General features: G+C 42.0%; 1 protein-coding gene across 1 annotated transcript; it reads right to left on the minus strand.

The window, feature by feature from the left end:
* Positions 1-268: 268 nt before the first annotated feature.
* TMEM26 (transmembrane protein 26) lies at positions 269-21,954 on the minus strand. The gene is made up of 6 exons (XM_073354918.1): positions 21,651-21,954; positions 14,427-14,505; positions 5,016-5,132; positions 4,277-4,497; positions 3,089-3,165; positions 269-840 (listed from the first exon to the last, which is right to left on the minus strand). The coding sequence occupies exons 1-6, from the start codon at positions 21,839-21,841 to the stop codon at positions 425-427; spliced, it is 1,101 nt and encodes a 366-aa protein (XP_073211019.1). The 5' UTR covers positions 21,842-21,954; the 3' UTR covers positions 269-424.
* Between the last annotated feature and the right edge of the window lie 934 nt (positions 21,955-22,888).

Below are 22,888 nucleotides of genomic sequence, written 5' to 3' on the forward strand. Positions count from 1 at the left end.
CTGTCAACTGAAGCAAAGTTACAGGCTCCCCAATTTCAGGTAACTGTCCTGATATGTCTGTCCTTCTGCACAAATACATCTGAGCACATTCTTTAACATAATGCCTCCAAAGACAGTAACCAAGTTTGTTAATGCATCACATACAACTTCAAATCTTGTAGTTCTATAAACTACACCTACCTAATCCCGCTGGATAAATATAATAAGGATGTAGTAGAACCCCCCCACCCCCCACCCCCGCAAATCAACAGGATCAAAAAGTTCTCCTTTCTGTGACATCGCTTCAAAGTCTTCTGGTTTTTAGAACAAAACTTCATTTTGTGGTGGAAGGGAGATGAGTAAGAACCACGATAATACAAACAGGCCAAACCCTTCCAAAAGGCCACAGGAAACAGACGGTGTTGCAGTGAATAAACAGTTGAGTTCACTGATATTCTGATGGGACTGGCGAATCCTCCAGAGGAATAGCAGTGCATTCTCTCATATCAGTATCCGAGTTGCTGGGTGGGAGAGTGGTATCATTAGGCTCACATGGGCAGCAGCTCACTCCTCCTATCCGGCTGCTTGGTGGATACTGCAGAGAAGCACGGAAGTCTAACGATAGCACTATTAGACGGTACAGTTGTAACATCACAACTAAGATATTCTTAGCTGTGAAAAACACCAGCATCTGATTGATTACTTTAAAATAGCTCATCAGTATCAAACGTAAAACGAGGAAAGGGCCATCTTGTATGAAGAGGCTGATTCCAATGTTCCACAGGTCTGCACTGTGTCTGCACAGCAGTAAAGTGGGGACTCTCGTAGATGACACAGATAGTTTACAGCCAATATGTTGCACTGTAAATAAAAGACATGCTGTGTTAATGTAGCACTCTGAAACCTAGACATGAAAGGCTGAAAGGGCAGCTCAGAGGTAGAGTAGATTATTAGTGCACTAAACTATCAACCCTGCAGGTCCAGGTTCAAAATAAAGTATGCCCAGGGCTTGATACAGCAAAGCATGCACTTCCCTCTTAAGAATGTACTTACAGTTAAGTATACACTTAAGTGCTTTGCTGAATAGGGCTTGAAAACAATATGGTCTCACTCCGTCCTTGTTGGACACTTGTCCACATCACACACCCACCATACAGATTTGGTATGACCAGTAACCTCCTTTCAGTGATGGCACATGGCTCACACAGCTGGCCTTGTAGGTTAGGGTTAGGATATACAGGATGGGAGGTATGTACAGTGCTTACAAACAGTATGAATGACTCTAGTCATTGCTATCCATTTCTGGTTTTATGGGTACTAAATCACATGGGTATATCTTAACTTGTATGCACGAGTCTTCCTTAACCTGATGAAAACGTCTCGCTAGCTAACTTAAAATGCTTACAGTGATATTGCACCTGCAAGGCAAGATAATATCTAGGGGTCACTCATGATAAATATGGTTGTCTAACATGAAAAACTTACCGCTGAAATTAGGTTATTTTGTTTAGACTGCATAATTTTTAGATTTAATTAGTATCATAAATCATGACACATTCCGTAGAAGAACTGTATTGTTTGTCTCTTTGGATGTAAATAATTCGGTCAAGAATGGAAAGCAAACCTCTTAGAGCAGCGGAGCATTTCATTTGAATTCATTAGAGAAACAAAAGTTTCTGCATGCAGTTGCTGAATTTTCTATGCACTTGTGCATCATCATCTTGAATCACCCTGCCTTGATGCAGCTGAATGTCATGTGCAGCACTGACATAGCCCTTTGTTACAAAGCACAGTGGTGCAGCCGTAAAAAGTAAAATTTTTGTGTCTCACTCAAACAGCTGTACAGAGGTGTGATCATTACAAACTTACCTTCTTAAATAGAGTTGTCACATATGGTAAATATTTTAAAGAGCATACATATACTCTTTCCTTTAATTTTCCACTGTGAAATGTAGGGAAAGAAACAGAATAGCAATGACAAGGAAAAACCTGGCATACATGTTGCTTCATTTAAATTAATGCTACGATCCTTTAAAGGTATTTGAATGCTTTCTTGAACTAGAGTGGTATTTATTTTTGAAAGAATACATTGTTAGCAAATCTGTATCTGCAAATCTGAATGTGACACATCTTAAAAGCTCCTGCATCAATCTGTAGCATCGAGCTGCTAAAATGAAAAATTAAAACATGGAAATATTGCCTCAACCTTAATATTTAAAAAAGCCTAATATCCTTTGTAAGAAAATGGCTTCAGAAAAAGTCCCAGAAGAAAAAACTGATTGAGCTATTTTATCAATTTTATATAAAAACCTGTTGAAAATAATTCCTGCTTGAGCTGATGGTATACATGAGATGCAGCTGAATTGTAAACTCCCAGAAAAGAGGGGTCAGAATAATAGATGCTGATATAGGGAGATGTCCATTATGCCTCCCTGCACCAGAAAAGCCCTCTCTGCAAGAGGATAAAATCACCCTGAGGTAGGACCACTTGTGATGTTTCTACTACCTCCTTTCCCTGGTGTTCAAGCCAAGGATGAGCAGCGTAATACTTTTATGGTTTCCAGAGAAGCTCTGTGGACTGGAGCCACCAAGTTGGGGAGTGTCTGGCCATGCCCTTTTCTCAGTCAACCATATCCACTTTATGGGCTATGCCGGCCTCATGTTAAGAAGAGGACATCCCAACTCAGGGGCTCTTTGCCATCGTCTACCCCAGTGGGAGCCAGCCTAGTTCCAGGAGTGGCTCTAGCCCCCGGGTTTATAGTTAAGGTTGTGTCAATTTTTCCATTATAATGACACAATCACAGCAGGTGCTCCTATTTAACACATTCAGCAGCAATTCCAGTTTGCCTGGAAACAAACAGTGTATATTAAAGAGATCACAGTTCAGCTTGAAATAAATCTTCCTTCAAAAGAAAGCATACTTATTTTTCTATGCTGATGCTGAGCTTCCTTCGAATAACGCATCATTGTCTCTGTGATGTGAAATGCCGACCAAAAGCCCACAGCATAGTCTTTGGCAGTGGTATTTACTTTCATTCACATAATGCTGTAAGTGTGCACAGTCCTGAGACATGCTCATCTCTGAAAAAGCTGTTTTGCTGATACTAACCTGCAAGATCAAGTGGAAACTGCAACATACTCCAAGTCCATACACAAAGAATTGCATAAACAAGAGCATGGTTATGCCTAAAAACAAACAAACAAAAAAAAGTGAGTAACTAATTAAATGAACCCCCAAACTATTTAGAACACTGTCACTTTTAAAAGGATTTGGAGCCCAACAGTACAGCTAGTGGGTTCATGCGTCATTCCAGTGGAATTCTGGAGAAACCTGGGGCAACTCCTGGTGGGAATCCCTACAGTTGGTTTGCATTTTCCACCTGCTTGAGCTGTGTGATTTAGACCAAACCTCAGAGTTAAAACTCAAGAGTGATCAGAGTATGGAAATAAATTCTGAGGCTCAATGAGGAGAAGATGCCCTACCCTTCTGGTGATTTCACATCTTCGTTGAGCTTGAACCATCTTTGTTATGTAGGGAGAGCCTGCCCTGCTGTTAAATAAGTTTTCTGTTACAGGTACAGCTTAGTTGAATAGTGAAAAAAGAATAATGTATGGATATTTTCAGGGACAAAAGTGCCAAGTTCAGTTCCCCATTATCTGTGGGGTCACATTCTTTATGAAAATTCAGATAAGTGAGTATCTCTGAAGATGTTTCTAAATCATGTTAATTATTATTCATCTGAAAATTCACATTGGAAGCAGATTACTCTCTCCTCTCCTATTTTAAAACCTTGTCACCCACTCAGGGAGGAAACCATATCAGGTAACCAAACATGCAACTTGGATAATGAATAGCCACGGCAAACTGTTTGCAAACAACATACAGTCTGAAAAGTATCTGATTTACAAGACAATCAAGATTAGCTTGTGAACAAATCACTAACCAAAGGAGAGGCTCTGTTTGTAATAAATAGTTGGAGTAGCTCTAATTGTATGTGTTGTAAACAGTATGTGTTAGTTACTCCATTTTCCTGGTTGTTTGAGTCTTTTCCTTTTGATGAATGTGACATGTTTCATTATGAATAACGTCCTATGAAGCGGATGGGAGCTACTTGTCACCTCCATGGAGGCGCAGAAGAAGATAAAAAGTCCTAGACAGTAACCATCTCTTGACATCTCTGAATAATCCAGTTGCAGCAACCCCAAATTCACACGGATTACAAAACTTGAAATGGAACAAGAAAGTCTTCAGTATAACCTTGGATACAAATGATGTACTTCAGGAAATATTACTTACCTTACATTTTCTACTTCCAAAGTCTCGCTAGTGAATTCAAGTATGTCTGCTGCAGTTCCCACAAACATAAGCAGCAGCTGGGACAACTGATCACGGGTGATTTCACCGCCAATGGGAAGAAGCCATCTCCCTATTATTAGTAGTAGTAGAAAAGTCTGGTGGAGTCCTAGCGTCCATACAGTTTCGCACACTGTGGAGAGCTGGGAGACAAAAACTCTAGCCTATTGCAAAGACCAAAACAACAAGAAAAATACTGTAACAATAGGAACATGAGATGGTCTAGCTATAAAAACTTATCTCCACTGAATGCACCTTCAATTCAATTGATCATGTTAGCTCTTTCTTCAAGCAGAATTAAAGCAAACCTGTTCATGCTGCTGGTGTGACTCACTCAATGGACTGCCAGACCGAGTTGATTTATCTTTCTTTTTCTTCCCTTGTCTCATTGTTCACTTAACTGTTATACTTTGCTCCACTGTAACTCCAAAATTGTTGAACTCAATTTTGTCATTCTTGGGGAGGAAGGAAATCCCTTCAGACTCAGACCAATCCTAGCAACAGCATTTAGAGAACAAGCACCATCTACACCAATGGCTTTTTATAGATGACAATTTTCATCACACCACTTTGCAAAACTGTCCTGTGCAAGGTTCACTACATAGACCCAAAAAGTGCTATCTTATCTCTGTGCCCCTATATATCATAAGGTCTATAGATTGAGTAGAGAAAGGTATCCCACCGACTCAATTATGTGATGATCTGCTCCCTCATTTTTGGGAGTGCTCTCTTTTAATTGATTGAAGTCTTCTCTGTTGCCGATATTCTCCCATGTTTGTTCAGTTTCATTATTGCAAAACTACAATAAACAAAAACATCATACACTCAGAAAACATCATGGGGCTGGAGGAGAATTCTTGAATTTTCACCCAACAACTTCATCCTAGACAGACATCTCCTTCCTTCCATTCCAACATTTAATCTCCCAATTTCCCATTCCTGTTGCCTTAGCCGTACTTGCATTATACTCCAGCAGCAAACTGTAATATGCCACTTGCTCACCCCATTTGCAGAACTTGAGCCTCATTTACATGTTGATCCCAGTCTCAGCAAGCCCACAATGGATGTCACTCCTGAAGCCCAACCTCCTGTGATGGTGTGCTGTGAATTCCAAGCCAACTAGTTCTGAGAGAGCCTGTGGTTCTACCTATTCATGTATTAAAATACTATGTAATGCCAACACTGTACTGCACTTAGTTTTACTTCTGAAGTTTGACTCTGACTTGCTGGATTAGTAAATACAGTATGAGTGTAGGATCCAGACACTGCAGCAGAGTTCTAGTAGTACAGTAAACATTTTTGTTCAGAATCTAGTCAACTGCCTTTTTATTAGCATATTTTAATAAACATATTAGAAACAAGAGAAAAATGACAGGTATCCATTTACTGCCACAACCACTGGTAGCTTTCCCCCCGTCCCCTTGTGTACTATAAGCCTGACCATTTTCTCTTTCTGCATCAGAAAACTCCAATGCAATATCATTTAGAAAGGGAAGGGGTTTCAGTACAACTATCATTTTCCCTTTAGGGCTATGAGTTCTGTGGCTTTCTCTGTGATTATCAATAGTGCCATCCTATTAGTTCATTTATTTCATAATTCACATAAGTTTGAAGGGACCTGCTAGGGAGCCCCTAAATTACTACCCAGTTTTGTAAAACAGAGTATTGTAGATTTTCTATATTGTATGTGGTGTTGAATTTTCTAGTAACTGCCAGTATATTTTAGCAGAATCAAATATGTCTGATATAGGATTTGCATGATCTTAGTGGGTTTGTGTGCCTAACTTTATTGGTCCAGTTCTGCTCATTTGCACTACTTTACATCTGGAGTAATGTAACTGATGTCAGTAGTATTACTTCAGATTTACACCAGTGTAAGCAAAATTTGGCTCCATTCTCTGTAGTTTCATTGTCCAGGAGAGCATCCAAATACTGCAAAAATGACACCTTACAACCTAGTTTGATACAACATATGACCACCTTCTATGCATGGGTGCAAAATCCAGCGTTATCTTAGAAGGATAGATGATTTCTGGGTGTCTGCAATGGGTAGAAAAAAAGACTTTTTACTGAATTAGGAATTTTTTATTTACCCCAAAATCATTGGGTATGTAGAAAAATATCTGTTCACTAACGGTGAAATTCTTCCATTGTTCAGGGGGCTAACACAGCATTCCCCATTTTGAAGACTTAAGTGGTGCATGGGTCTAGTGCTGAGGTGAATTTCACTCTAGAACTGGACTCAACACCATTTGCTATATGGTAGGGAAACCTCTGTAAAGTTTTGATTTCACTTCATAATGCAATATGCTGTAGCTCTCTGTAATATGCCACCAATGGTTCCAAAAATATCCAGTCAGGCTCCCTCTGATTAGAAGGTAAATCAGGGTTAAGGCTGACAGCTGCATTCTAATCTGAAGACAGGTGTGGCCTATGCTTTTGCGGGGGGGAGGGGGGAAGAGACTATTTTCAAGACAACTTTCTCTTATCCAGGGGACCTGTCTGTAATTATTCTGGTTGTTTCATTTCTCCTTCCATAAGATCCCTCAGAGGAAGAAAAGATAAACCATTTTTTCTGGCAAGAGGCTATTTATTTCTATCTTCCAAGGAAACTCCTGCTGTAATTGGTGAAATGTCAGGACTAATTAAGAAACAAAGCTATGTGCTGCTGTGTATCCCCTTAGAGCAGAAAAGCACCTCTTTGCACTCTTTGAGTACATACAGCTCTGACAGAATGTAATGAAGGCAAAAAAACCTTGAAGTTACTGAACTTCAGTAAACAAATCCTCATTGCATGGGGCTGCGGTGATTAAAGAAACTACTGTGATGCAGGGAGCAGATATTCAGTGACTCTTATTATTGTCCCTGGAGCAGATTGGATATGATTTTAAAAATCTATCTTCCTAACAATCCCTAAGCATCTCATTTCATTCTACTCAAAAACAAAGCTAATTAGAAAATCAAACTCCTCAGTTATTGAAGACTTTAATCCCATCATATTTCTGCCAGACAGGCCTGGACGATGGTTTTCTAGCATGCTCATCGCATCAGTATAGGAGTTAAGAGTGGGATTCACAAAGGTATGTACAGTAGGCACCTAACTCCCATTGATTTTAATGGAAGTTAGGTGCCTAAATAAGAATCCCACCATAACTTTTTCTGCACCAAACAGACAGTTTTCCAGGGAGTGCTAGGGATCTACATGCTAGTACAAAGGCAACATCTTCGAAAAAATACCTGAATTTGAGGTTCCACTTTTCCCCTTTACTGAGAATGAAGCATAAGTGAAGCACCTCAGGTACCACTGTGCAGTAATTGTGGACAAAAGCTGTAAATAGAGCCCCTTCCCCAATAACCTGGAAATTCAGAAAAAAGCTCTTAGGTTAGCTGTTTGGGTTATTTGTGGTGGGATGGGGGTGGGGAGTTTCACAGGGAGAGAGTTTAACATAAACAAGGGAAAAGAACCATGAATGTTTTGTATCTTATGAGACGGAAGGTAGACAGAGGCATTACTGTGGACATGTGACATGAACAAAACAATGAAACACGAACACAATGTGGTTAAATGAGGAGGCTGCAATTTTATTTAAAGCTATTGTCTAATTGGGTTAATGACTCCAATGTACCCGGGAGGGTTGTTTCAGTACACATCTCAACAGACACCACTGGCCTGGGTGGGACTATAACCTGAGGGTGAGTGTGAAGGCCATGCCCCCTCTACACCCTCAAGCTTGCCAAGGAATGGTGACTAGAAACCAGAGTCACAACACACTTCCTTCCTCCCACTTGGGGTAGGAGCCACAAACTATGCAGGACATAGAGGCTAACCCCACTATGCGTGACTGTGCTCAGGGTCAATGCCCAGGCAACCCACTGGGTTACAGGGAGCTTGAATCAGACTATTTTTAATTTATCTATGGCACTAGAACTGCCAAAGTTGCACTCAGATGCAGAAGGTGGAAGGAAGTGATGGGAGGATAAGAAGCAGCAGCAGCCCCACCACAGTGAAGGAAAGTGGAGAGGAAAAGGAGAGGGAACATGTGGAACAGTGCCTCAGCTGTTCCCACTTGAGAGAGCTCCTCCCTCTCCCCCACCCTAGCAGGTATCTCAGCAGCTCCTGGCACCATCAAACTGCAGCCTGGTGAGCAAGGTGAGAACTGTCATATTGGGGTAGGGATGAGGAAACGGAGACCATACATGCAAAAGCAACTTACTCTGTCCGTATCTATCTGGGTCCCTCTTTCTATTTCTAAAGCTATTTGTGTTTTAATGTGAGCTTTTCTCCCGCAGTGCTGGACTTCTCCTTCTGAAGAATTCTGCCCTGACTTGCACTCCTTAGTCCTTATTCTGGACTAGATGTGAGCAAATAGTGGACACATATATTTGTTAACATGTTCATTTAGTCTGAGTCCTGATTTGATTCAATTACATTTGTGTCTTGTTCTAGCTCAGTTCTCTGGGAATATTTACGAAACTGGTGTGTGTTCACATGGAAGTTTGGGGAAGAGCTGTTCATTTTACAAAGTACGTACAAGCGTGAATGGGAGCATTGGCACTAGAGCTATTCGCCCAGCCCATCTATCCACTATATACATGCAATTATTTAGTGGGAATATGACACTTATTTAGTGGGAAACTCCTGCTGCAATTGGTGAAATGTCAGGAAAAAGAAAATTGAATGTAAAGCCTGGCAGGCAGTGAATAAATCTGGCTTACATCTTTCCTTCTTTGTCAGGAAGGAACTAAACTATTTTTCAGTATTGGATCTATATACGTAGCTAGATGTAATTCTCTTTATTGTGCAAAAAAGGATAGGAAGAAATTTTTAAAATCCTCAAACTTCTTTGGCTAACTTATTTCCTACTTTTTTTCTTCCTAAAATGAGATTCAACATCCCTATGATTTCTTCACATGTTTTTCCTACAGTCAAACCTGAGAGTTACGAACACCTCGGGAATGGAGGTTGTTTGTAACTCTGAACAAAACGTTATGGTTGTTCTTTCAAAAGTTTACAACTGAACGTTGACTTAATACAGCTTTGAACTTTACTATGCAGAAGAAAAATGCTGCTTTCCCTTTATTATTTTAGTAGTTTACATTTAACACAGTACTGTACTATATTTGCTGCTGCTTCTTTTTTTGGTCTCGCTGCTGCCTGATTATGTACTTCCAGTTCCAAATGAGGTGTGTGGTTGACCGGTCAGTTCATAACTCTGAGGTTCTACTGTATTTATAAACATTAAGTGATCCAATCAAGGACAGAAACCATATCATGATCAGTTATAGGCCAAATTCTAGATTTTAATACTGCAAGGAGTAATTGCTACAGATTGTGAAAACCCTATAGACTAATTCAGAAAATTCCTTTTGGGATTGCAAACAGTTTGCAAATGGAATTAAGGGCCAACTAATAAACTTTTCACAGTGTCATTTGACCAACTCTATTCTGGACCCACTGCCTCAAGGGGCAGAGTACCCTCAATTGCCACTGACTTCTGTGGGAGTTGAGAGTTTTGAAAACTCCAAGGGAGTGCTCAGTACCTCACAGGATTGGGCCCCCTGAAGCAACAGACGCACCTATGGGGCTATACTGTAAAGAATGAAGTTGATGCTGGAGACCCTCATAGTCTGCTGCTATGGAAATACATGTGATGCTGCCAATTCTGCACTATGACTTGCTTGCAGGATTAAACGTGAAGAGAAGCTGGACCGTGACTAGGGCCCTACCAAATTCATGGTCCATTTTGGTCAATTTCAAGGTCATAGGATTTTGAAAAATTGCAAATTTCATGATTTCAAATATTTAAATCTGAAATTTCATGGTGTTGTAATTATAGGGGTCCTGACCCAAAAGAGGGTTGTGGTGGTGGGGGGGGGTTGCAAGGTTATTGGAGGGGTGCGTCGGGGTATTGCCACCATTACTTCTGTGCTGCCTTTAGAGCTGGGTGCCTGGCCAGCAGCTGCCACTCTCCGGCCACCCAGCGCTGAAGGCAGTGCACTAGTGCAGAAGTAAGGATGGCAATACCATGACCGCCCTACAATAATCATGCGACTCCTCCTTCCCCCTCCCTCCCGCCCTGCAACTCCTTTTGGGTCAGGACCCCCAGTTTGAGAAATGCTGGTCTCCCCTGTGAAAGCTGTATAGTAAAGGGTAAAAGTACACAAAAGACCAGATTTCATGGTCCACGATGAGTTTTTCATGGCCATGAATTTGATAGGGCCCTACCCATGACATAAGGAGAGGACACTTGTTTAAATATAGTCTTTTGTCTCCCGCAAAAATGTCAGGGCAAGTGATGAAAAAACAAACATTTACTTTATTAGTAGGATGATATATCAAGTTGGATCTAGCATTAAAATCATACTTAAATATACAGAGCAGAGCAGAGCAAACAATTGTTTTTTTAGTTTGGTGGCCAAACTGAAAAATCCAAAATAAAAAATTCATTTCAGGTTAACTCAAAATTGAACTTTTAGATTTTTTTTCTTGCCACAACAAAAAAACCCCAAATTACATTTTTCTTTTGTTTAGATTTTGGGTGTTTTTTACCCCTTCTTAAAGATAAATCTAGCTAAACTTCTACTGAAATATCACTTCAAAATGAAAAGTGAAAATGTTTCATATCAAAAAAGCTAAAACAAAATGTTTTGACACTTCATTTTTTTCATCTGAAATTATTTGCCATATTCTACCCAAATTTGCAAATAGTTTGTCATCCTAAAGCTGTGTTTTTTAATAAACACATTCATCCACAAAACTTTGCCCATATGTAGTACAAAGCACTAGTTCTGTCCGTGGGGTGGATTTTGGTTGCTTCTTAAACTGTTTAGGGTTGTTTAAAATAAATATTTGGTTGGCACATCTTGTAACTTCTTTTGTACTGAATGGAAATTTACCTTTAACCTGGCTGTTGCTCAAGTACACGTGGAGTATGAGTGAGCTCTCTGTGAGCCTGATTCAAAGCATTGAAGCATGTGTATAAAGTTAAGCATATACTTAAGTCATTCTCTATTCAGCACAGCACTTAAACACATTCTAATGTGGCTTGCTCAATTGGGACCTTAAGCTTTAGGAAGAAAACAGGAATGTCTCAAATCTGTGTTTTTACAGATTATAAAATTTGTCAGTTTTCTACCTTGCTATTTAATTCACTGATTTTACTGACTAATTATTTTTACTCAACATAGTTCAATCTGACTTTATACCATAACCCTCTATTAAAAAAGTGCATCCCAACATGTTTTAAAATCAGAGGTCCTCAAACTGTGGTCGGTGAGCTCCATTCAGGTGTTCTGCAGATAGTTCCCTATAAGGTGCATGCCTGGACGGCTGCACACAAAAGAATAGTGCTCGCAGGTGTGGCTCCACTAATTAGGTGCCTGGACCCTGGAGAAGACACATATAAGGTGAGGTGGTGGCCTTGGGAGGGAAGAGGGGGCAGTGGGGTGAGAAGAGGGGGTGGGGGGAATTTGGGGTGTGCAGGGCTGCAGCGGCCAGAGAAAGAGGCAACTTTCCCCAGCTCCAGGGCTGTGACTGCTGGGGGAGAGGCCCCCCTCCTTCCCAGCCTCAGCTCATGGGCTGCTGTGGTGGGGGAGAGAGGGAGAGACCCTCCTCCTTCCCAGCCTCAGCTCTGTGGCTGCCGTGACGGGGAAGAGAGGGCACATCCATCGCATTAGACAGGTAAGACTACTGATATTAAAATATGAGTTGTGGGCTTTTATTTCTAGAACAAAAAACATCTATTATTAAGGTTTTTTTTAAAATATATGTAGCACTTTTATCCAAAGCGCTTTACAATAGTTAACTAATGGTTCAAACAACATTTGGAAAGATCATTAAGTGGTCTGCCATGACCCTCAGCAATTTTCAAGTGGTCAGTGGGGGAAAAAAAAAGTTTGAGAACCGCAGCTTTAAATAATATAAGGCACTGTCGATATTTCACATATCTGATATATATACACGTGTGTGTGTGTGTGTGTGTGTGTATATATATTAGTTATGATCATTCCTGTGATACTTATGGAAGCAGAACTTGCATGCCCTTCAGTGGTAGGGGAGTACATATTAAATTATGCCCTAAATAATTACCACTTTTTGGGGGGGAAGGGCTAATGTTTACTTTCAGGGATTCAATCTGAGAGCAAAATCTTTAATAGTATTTACTGCCTCAGTTACCACAAAACCTTTTTATTGTGTATTCAATAAATGTGCTATAGTTGTTGCACAATTGCCTGGTCTTGATCCTTTTATTAAGAAAAGGCACAAGATATTTTATTATAAAGAGTAGTACTTGTGACTCGGTGCTACATTTTGACCTAATTATTAACAAGACTGATGTCCTTCCCTGAGGTCTTGGTTTGAATCCATTAGGTCATATGTACTTTCAGAATCCTCTACCCTTCTCTTCAAGAATAACCTGAACTATTTACTTGATATACTCCCACTTTAATTCAGAGGAGCAGTATATCAATAAAATATAAAGTATGCCATGTTGTAACATCATTCTGGGACATAATCTCCTGCCTTTGACTACAGAATTAGCCTGTTTCTTAGCCCAGAGTTAACAATTACAAATGTTCTCAATATCCACTTTACCTGTTCACAAATGTTTAGGAAGATGTGCCAAACATGAAGACAATAAATTCTTGCTTCTGTGTTTAGAAAGAGCCTCAGGCAATCTCAGTGCAAATGCAATTTTGAATATTTGATAATGTTTCTCTGATCTAAATGTTTCAGAGGAGAAAATGAGGCTCTGTATTTGATTAATCAAACTTATTCATTTTCTTTCTATTGCTTTCTGTTAACGATCCTCTCAGGCTCTTCTGAGGAAGTTCTAATGCAACCCTTGGGGCTAAATCCTGATCCATGCTAAGCCCCATTGTGCCACTCTGGCAGTGCTAAGGGGACTTAAATATGCTCTAAGTGGGGAGATGACAATCATCCAACACTGAGGAATCATCAGCTGATTAAGAGCTGGCTGATTTAGCCTTGTTCTATGCTCTGTTGTTCCCCCCTACCTGGCATAGGGGGTGCATCAAAGATAAGAGGGAACCTTAATGCTGCTCTGAACTATACTGACTAGGGCTGGAGCTGGCATAGAATTGGCTTTAGGATTGGAAAGCTGCAGTTGACTCATTTGCAGCTTCCCCCACCCACTCACAACTACCCCTAGCTCTTCCTTGGTGCAGCTGAGGATTCCACTCTTGAAATGGAACGTTCTCATAATCCTCATGAATAACAAGAGGACTCAGCCTTAATAGAACACCTTTAATCCAGGGATTTCAAAATGTTTTACAAAAAGGGGTAAGTATAAGTATCTTTTTTTAAAAAGAGAAAATAAAGCATAGATAAAAGTGGCTTTCCAAAAGTCACAAAGGGAATCAACAGCAGAGCTAGGACTAGAATCCAGCTTTCCTGCAGGCAGGCCCTGTCCCTGTCTGCTTCATCACATGTGTAGTAGCTCTGGAGACTGGCTCCATTATTTAATCAGAAAGCACAGAAGTCAGTACATCTCTGGTCAGAGGGCCAGCAGGAGGCCTATGCATCACTTAACTACTTAAACCCTCAAATAGGGATAAAGTGGGACAAAGGGGGTGAATATCATCCATCAGGAGTACAGGGTTGGCAGTGACTATGTAATCTTCCTAACAATAGTGGGCAAATATGCCTCAACCTTGACTTAGGTGGGACCATGGTATCTGTCTGCTAAGAACTGGACTGGAACCAGTACTGTATTTTACCTAAGCCACCAAGCAGCTATCTGACAGTAACGCCATTGCCAGCCTAAGTTGGGTTCAGACCAGTAACCTAGAGGTGCATGGCTGTATATCATTTATCTTGATACTTCCAGTCCCATTCCCATCAGCAGAATACCAAAGAGATTGGTCTCAGTCAGCCTGGCAAGTAGTGAGTTTCATTAAATCAAATGTAATGAAGTGCTGCCAATTCAACATTACCAAAAGATGTTACTAGAGTTGGAGCTGGATTGGTAGAGTCTCCAGAGAATGGAATGAAGAATAGGAATAAGACCTGGCAGACTATGAATAAAGGAATCAGTTTCCAGATATTTCCTTCAAGGACCACAAGAAATACCTGAGTTTCACGATGAGTTTCCAGTAGCCATAATGATGGTACTGTGCTAATCAGATATAAAAATATTGCTGGAGAAAACCTGTGAAGAAAACGAAAAGATAGCTTAGGTTACAACACTGTATGAGCACCACATATATCCTACCATTTTCTGAGTGGAACATTCAGAATGTTACTTTTCAGTGTGAACTGTATTTAATAAGTGTTTTGTGAGTTCTGCCATATGGAATACAAAAGGGAGGGGTAACTGCAACCAACACTTTAACAGCTGCCATTCTCACTGAATTCCTAAGGCAATCAATACATGTATGTCTTAATACTGGTTTACTAGTAAACTTCTCAAAGATTAGGTTTGTTTAAAAACCTTTTTCAAAAACAAAATGAAAGTTTCTCTTTTAATTCATGTATTTTGCCCACTCAGTTCTGCATGGAAGTGGGTATATAAAAATCTCTTGCTGAAGGCCCTCTTTCTGATCTCAACCATTGGTGTAAATCAGGAGTCACTCCACTGAGTTACACACGGACTCTGATCTCAAACTACTTTTACACCTGTGTAAGTACAAGGGTAGAAATATCCTGAACCAAAACAAATGTGTCCTCCCCAAAGAAACCTTTAACATGGACTAAAACTGTTTATAAAGACACTGGCCAGATATGCATGTCACTCACACTGAAAGTTCTGTAACCTTGTTTGTTACATCTACATAGAGTGCTTCTGCGGGCACAGGCTGAAATTGTGGAAAAGCAGCATCACTTGCCCCATAACCTCAGCCGTGCAGAACACAATGCCATCCACAGCCTCAGAAACAACTCTGACATCATAATCAAAAAGGCTGACAAAGGAGGTGCTGTCCTCATCATGAATAGGTCGGAATATGAACAAGAGGCTGCTAGGCAGCTCTCCAACACCACTTTCTACAAGCCATTACCTCTGATCTCACCTACACCATTTGCTCAAGAAACTCCCTGAAAAAGCACAAAAACAAATCCGCACAAATCCGGTCGGGGTTCCAGGGGTATTCTATCTGCTATCCAAGATCCATAAACCTGGAAATCCTGGACACCCCATCATCCCAGGCATTGGCACCTTGACAGCAGGATTGTCTGGCTATGTAGACTCCCTCCTCAGGCCCTACGCTACTAGCACTCCCAGCTATCTTTGAGACACCACTGACTTCCTGAAGAAACTACAATCCATCGGTCATCTTCCTGAAAAGACCATCCTGGCCACTATGGATGTAGAAGCCCTCTACACCAACATTCCAAACAAAGTTGGACTACAAGCCATCAGGAACAGTACCCCCGATAATGTCACGGCAAACCTGGCGGCTGAACTTTGTGACTTTGTCCTCACCCATAACTATTGCACATTTGGGGACAATGTATACCTTCAAACCAGCGGCACTGCTATGGGTACCCGCATGGCCCCACAGTATGCCAACATTTTTATGGCTGACTTAGAACGACACTTCTTCAGCTCTCGTCCCCTAATGCCCCTACTCTACTTGCGCTATATTGGTGACATCTTCATCATCTGGACCCATGGAAAAGAAGGCCTTGAGGAATTCCACCATGATTTCAACAATTTCCATCCCACCATCAACCTCAGCCTGGACCAGTCCACACAAGAGATCCACTTCCTGGACACTATGGTGCTAATAAGTGATGGTGACAAACACCACCCTATACCGGAAACCTACTGACCGCTATACTTACCGACATGCCTCCAGCTTTCATCCAGACCACACCACACGATCCATTGTCTACAGCCAAGCTCTAAGATACAACCGCATTTGCTCCAACCCCTCAGACAGAGAAAAACACCTACAAGATCTCTATCAAGCATTCTTACAACTACAATACCCACCTGCTGAAGTGAAGAAACAGGTTGACAGAGCCAGAAGAGTACCCAGAAGTTACCTACTACAGGACAGGCTCAACGAAGAAAATAACAGAACGCCGCTAGCCATCACCTTCAGCCCCCAACTAAAACCTCTCCAACGCATCATCGAGGATCTACAACCTATCCTGAAGGACAACCCATCACTCTCACAGATCTTGGGAGACAGGCCAGTCCTTGCTTACAGACAGCCCCCCAACCTGAAGCAAATACTCACCAGCAACCACACAACAGAACCACTAACCCAGGAACCTAACCTTGCAACAAAGCCCGTTGCCAACTGTCCACATATCTCTTCAGGGGACACCATCATAGGACCTAATCACATCAGCCACACTATCAGAGGCTCGTTCACCTGCACATCTGCCAATGTGATATATTCCATCATGTGCCAGCAATGCCCCTCTGCCATGTACATTGGTCAAACCGGATAGTCTCTATGTCAAAGAATAAATGGACACAAATCAGACGTCAAGACTTATTCAAAAACCAGTTGCAGAACAATTCAATCTCTTTGGTCACTCGATTACAGACCTAAAAGTTGCAATTCTTCAACAAAAAACCTTCAAAAACAGACTCCAACGAGAGACTGCTGAATTGGAATTAATTTGCAAACTGGATACAATTAACTTAGGCTTGAATAGAGACTGGGAGTGCATGGGTCATTACACAAAGTTAAAACTATTTCCCCATGTTTATTCCCATCCCCCCCCCCCGCCTCCACTCCCCACTGTTCCTCAGACGTTCTTGTCAACTGCTGGAAATGGCCCAGCTTCATTTATCACTACAAAAGGTTTTCCACCCCCCACCCCGCTCTCCTGCTGGTAATAGTTCACCTTAAGTGATCACTCTCGTTACAATGTGTATGGTAACACCCATTGTTTCATGTTCTCTATGTATATAAATCTCCCCACTGTATTTTCCACTGAATGCATCCGATGAAGTGAGCTGTAGCTCACGAAAGCTTATGCTCAAATAAATGTTAGTCTCTAAGGTGCCACAAATTCTCCTTTTCTTGTTGTGGATCTCTCTGTTTTCTCTATCACTTTGTGTCACCTCTGCTTGCTTTGATGACACTTGTGGCATTCAGCTTCTTGAACTGGCCATGTTTTCCAAGAACGCTGAGGAATTTTATCATACCATCTACGCACACTTCTCCCTTTTTTTGGTTCTTGTGTTTGTTGCTACGGTTTCCCAGTAAAATGCAAGTCAATACTTTCTTCATAGTCATTTTTTGGACCAGGAGTTAGGTCCAACGTTGTTGTTTTGAATGAGCCTGATCCAAAGCCTCATGAAGGGATTGGAGTCTTTTCATTGACTTCCGGGGGCACTGATTCCAACCCTAGGAATCTAATCCTACTCCCATTAAAATTAATGACAAAACTCCCCTTGACTTCATGGGTGAAGGAGAAGCCTGAGGAAACTTACTTGGTTATCATTACTCCTGATTACTAAATTCTGAAGTCACATGAAACTGCTTGAAACAGCCTTAACTATCTTTTCTCCATGATGATGTGACAGCAAAATTAAAGATATAATAGGAAACATTAGCCCCTCTACTACACTTTTGTTAAGGTATTTCCCTAATGCAGCCTTTTTTCGCTCAAATTGATTTTGTGGTGACAGCCCCTCACCTTCTGTTGCTCTGCAATTTAAGTGGTCTTGCTACAGCTGCTCAGTTTTTTGGCTTGCAGTCAGTCCAGCTGCTCCACCCACAGTCTGAGCTCTACCCCCTTGTGACATCAAAATGAGATTGTGTGCAGATCTTCACAATATGACCAGTTCCAAATAAATTGGTTAGTCTCTAAGGTGCCACAAGTACTCCTTTTCTTTTTGCGAATACAGACTAACACGGCTGTTACTCTGAAACCTTTTTTTTTCTTTGATGCTTTGGTCAGCAGTGAAATAGTTAACAATGTTCTCACTTAAATAATCATGGTTAGATTTCATAGTTAACACAGATTGAGACGAGCAGAGCTATTGTTTCAGGATTTCTGCAGACATCACTCCACTAATTTACATTTTAAAAGTTAGAAGGATTATTTTTGCAGCTATAAGGGCTAAAGATTTTGGGCATAGGGGCTAAACTAAAGTTTATTTTCTGGAGCAAGAGAGCTGCCAGAGAAAAGTACCAGTTTTCTGAACTGCCATAAAATGGCTCAATCAAACGCCCAATGCTACTGCCTTCAAAACTACCCAGTTACTCCTTGGTTTTTTAAATGTATTTATTTTTTTACTTCATTTCAATGTCATTGATTCAATTTTTTTTAAAGTTAGATCATTTCAGAAGAGAGCAAAATAAGGCCTGGTCTACACTTAAATAGATAAACCTAGCTATGTCCCTCAGGGCTGGGAAAAATATTGCGCTCCAAGCACTGTCGTTAGGTCAACTTAATCCCTGGTATAGATGCAGCTAGAAGACTGATGGAAGTGTAGTCATATCTTGAGAGTGAAGTAGTTCTAATTTCCATCCTAGAAACATGAAGCGGGTATAAAATGGAAAACAACTAGTATATTTGACAATCTTAACCAGAGACATGATGGCTACCTATCTTTCCTGTAAGACAAGGTGGATGAGATAATATCTTTTATTGGACCAATTTCTGTTGGTGAGAGAAACAAGCTTTTGAGCCACAGAGAGCTGCTCTTCAGATCTGGGAAAGGTACTCTCAGTGACACAGCTAAATGCAAGGTGGAGCAGAGTGTTTGGCATAGGCAGTTAGCGGATATTCTAAGGGACTGTTTAGGTAAAGCGGTCCATTAACACCTCTGCAGTCATAGGACAAAAAGAGAGTGTTAGTGGCATAGGCACCGACTCCATGGGTGCTCTAGGGCTGGAGCACCCATGGAAAAAAATTAGCGGGTGTTTAGCACCCAGTGGCAGCCAAGCTTCCCCCCTCCTGCTGTGCTTCCCACCTGCTGGGGGCCCCACTGATCAACTCTTCCCCGTTCCCCCCAGTGCTTCCGGCCCACTGCAATCAGTTGTTTCGCAGTGTGCAGGAGGCACTGGGAGGGATGGGGAGAAGCAGGGATGGGGCGCACTCGGAGGAGGGGGTGGGAAAAGGCAGGGGTGGGGCGGGGCAAGGTGAGGCGGGGTTGGGGCTTGGAGGAAGGGGTGGAGTGGGGGCGAGCCTGGAATGGAGCAGGGGTCGAGCACCTCCCTGGTAGAAAGAAAAAGAAATATCTAGACACCTTCTTGTTATCAGGCTTGATCTTACTCCCAGTGAAGTCACAGAGTGCAGGATTGGGTCCAGTTTTTAAAAAACATTTCTGCAGGATTGCTCTAGCTCCTGAGTAAATTTGTTTTCAAGACTTTTTACTGACCTCTGTTGAATCCGAACTTATTTGCACAGCTAAAACTATTCTTTGAATTTTCTGAAAACAGATGTGCAAAATATTCCTCTGCATAGCTGCTGATGTTGACAAAAATAGGATGTTCTGACACTGCTTCTTTATAATAAACATGTATTTTGATTCCTATAATTACTAAACAGTTACTGCATTATTTAAAAAGTACAAGACGCGTTAGTACTAGGAGGATATTTGAGTTTAGACTGTGAAAATTTTGTGGCTTGCCTCACAATAATATTTTGGACTTTTATAACATTTCACACAATGGTGTCAGCATTTATTATCATAAAACTATCTCTCTTTTTTTACCTGTTTGTTTACTTTCAGGGACATGTGGCTTGAGTTTCTACAAACGGAAGATCTATAATACTGGCAGATGCAAAAACTTTACCTCTGCTTATATAGAGCTGTTGATTTGGCTCACTCTTTAGATCAGGGGTGGGCAAACTACAGCCCACAGGCCGAATCCAGCCTGTCAGGGATTGCCACCCTTATGGCCCCATGGGCCAACAGCACTCCTGGAAGCGGCTGGCACCACGTCCCTGTGGCCCTGGGGGCGGGAGGAGAGGGGCAGAGGGCTTTGCGTGCTGCCCTCGCCTGCAGGCACCGCCCCCCACAGCTCCCATTGGCCGGGAATGGGGAACCACAGCCAATGGGAGCTTCGGGGAAGGTACTCACAGGCGAGGGCAGCGTGTGGAGCCCTCTGCCCTGCCTTACCACAGGAGGCACAGGGATGTGGTGCTGTCCTCTTCCGGGACTGGTGCTGGGCCAGAGCAGGCAGGGAGCCTGCCCTGGCCCCGGTATGCACTGCTGCCACCCTGGAGCCGCTCCAGGTAAGCGGCACCAGGCCAGAGCCCGCATCCCTCCTGCACCCGAACCCCCTGCCCTGAGCCCCCTCCCACACTCTGCACACCCTCATACACCCCGTACCCCTCCTCTGCCCCAACCCCTTGCCTTGAGCCCCTTCCTGCACACCGCTTCCACACTCCAACCCCCTGCTCCAGCCCTACATGCAATTTCCCCATCCAGATGTGGCCCTCGGGCCAAAAAGTTTGCCCACCCCTGCTTTAGATTAATGAATCACATGGGATATGGACAGAAGCAAAGTAATCCTGTTTGTGTGAGCACTTTCTAAACACATGTAAAACCCTCGTCCTTGGGCAAAATGTGGTATGTTTTTAAGGAATCTTTGTCTCTCACCCACATTCATTTATATTGAAACATTTTCAATGCAGTAGCTCCCATATTTAACTTCAGACCGATTAGAAACTGAAATACTGAGCAGAATCTACAGCATACCAAGCCAGTGGCTTGTACACATCTTTATTTGTTGATTGTCAGTTCAGGGTAATCATTGTTGCAGCCAGCACTGATGAGGAATAATGTTCCAGGAAAACTCTGGCTATCAGTGAGACTAGCAGAAGGAGGAGGTTGCTGGAAATATAGCATGGAGCAGCCTGCTTTCTCTGGGATTTTTGCCCTATGCACAGTTGCTACCTGACAAGCTGTTGCTCACAAAGCACCCAGATTTTCTATCTGTGCAGATTATAGCAAAATCTAAAGGAGTTATGTAGTTTTTCTTCCTAGCTATTTCAGCACTCTAGATCAGCAGCACTAGAACAAAAATGCCTTGCATGAAACTCTCACATTTTCCAATGCTTTCCCTGAGAAAAGTTTGATCTCCAAAGAGCCTGATGCAAACTACCCTTTTAAAAAGCTCATTGGGATTTTGCAGTGGCTTGTCCAGAACCCTACTGCCCCCCCAAATCCCATCTACAAACCTACTGTAGTAATTGATGCAAATATTTCTGAAATCTCAACACAGACAAAGCAAGAACAGCTTATGTAGCAGAGCTAAAGTGAGTCCCAGCTCTGAAATAAAATAGCAACCCAGCTACAGTGAGCCTCAGATCTGCAATAAGTGTATATGCAAAGAGCCAAAAGACACCCTGAAGGAGCCAAAGGGATATGCTCACCATTTGTAGCCTTTGCCTTGCTTAAACTTGAGGGTGAGCCCAGTTTCCAGGCACAGGAGGAGGTTGAGCAATGCCAGCAGCCAGAACTTGGGTTCCTTCTTCACTTCAGTCACCCTCCAAACCCCGATCAGAGAGTGTAGAACAAAGAGCAGCCTTGTAACCAGGGCATTGAGCAGCACCAGCAGCTCCATTCTCAGCTGGCCCCCCCACCCCCTCTCCCAGTACTGCGGGGGCCCAGTGCCTTTTACAGGCGATGGGAAGTTTCCCTGGGAATAGCTGATATGTGTATGCACCACAAGCAAATAGACATTTCCTCTTGTTCCATCTCGACAAAGGGGCCCAGTATAATAAAAAAAACCTGCATTGCCCCTCCCCCAGACTTCCTGAAAACTCTTTAAAAAAAATCAAAACCAGGCTTTTAAATTATAGTGCTGTCCAATGCAGGACTCCACACAGCACTGGCTGATCTCATTGAGTCACAGGCACATAAAGGATTCCTTTCTCCCCTCCACCCCCATCCTCCAGTCAGTGACTAGAAAAGTTATAGATTTGCATCTGATGGGTTTTTTTCATCCCTTTGCTTTCATCCCTTTTCTCCATTTGCTGCTGTTGTTTCATTTTATTTCAAAGGGCAAAAGACGTTAGAAAAATTACCAGTTGAATCACCTTCTGTAGTTGGAGTTGTACAACCTGCCCCCCACCCTCTTTCCTGATAAACATTGCTTTAGCAAAATAATTTCAGCACGCTGACAAAGCAGCTAAAGGAAGAATATACAGAACTTGAGCTAAAATCTGGGCTGACTTTCTAGCCTTACCTCATGCCATTAGGGAGAAATAGAAAAATACACAAAAGTCTGAATGTTGTGCCAGTTAACTCTGAATATCCTTGCTTTTGCTTGTTCCTTGAACTTCCATAGAAATAGTATGTAAAGTGAAGTGGCTTTAATGTACACGGTAAACTTTCTCTATTATAGAGAATAATTTTATTTACACTGCATAACACGCAAGAAAAGTTTCCCAAAAGAAAGCTAAACATTAGACTGAATCATTGTGGTCCAGTTTTACACCCATGTGACTTCAGTGATTTCAACTGAGACACGTGGGTGTAAAACTGCAGCATGAAAGCAGAGACTCGGGTCCATTGTAGTTTGTTCTGATTCCCTAATGGTCTGACTCTTTAGCTTATCTGATGATTTTACATATCCTGTGTTCTTCTAGACGTAAGCAAACATTTTTGC

The sequence above is a fragment of the Lepidochelys kempii genome, chromosome 7, assembly GCF_965140285.1.
Source record: "Lepidochelys kempii isolate rLepKem1 chromosome 7, rLepKem1.hap1, whole genome shotgun sequence".
NCBI classification, from domain to species: Eukaryota; Metazoa; Chordata; order Testudines; family Cheloniidae; genus Lepidochelys; species Lepidochelys kempii.

Bases quoted from the DNA above. Each gene is read 5' to 3' on its own strand.
- TMEM26 (XM_073354918.1), bottom strand. From the start codon at position 21,841: ATGGAGCTGCTGGTGCTGCTCAATGCCCTGGTTACAAGGCTGCTCTTT. The intron at 5,133-14,426 runs GTATTTCTTGTG...TGTTTATTGTAG, and splicing joins AAACTCATCGTGAAACTCAG to TTTTGCAATAATGAAACTGA. The intron at 4,498-5,015 runs GTGGGATACCTT...TCTTTGCAATAG, and splicing joins ATCATCACATAATTGAGTCG to GCTAGAGTTTTTGTCTCCCA.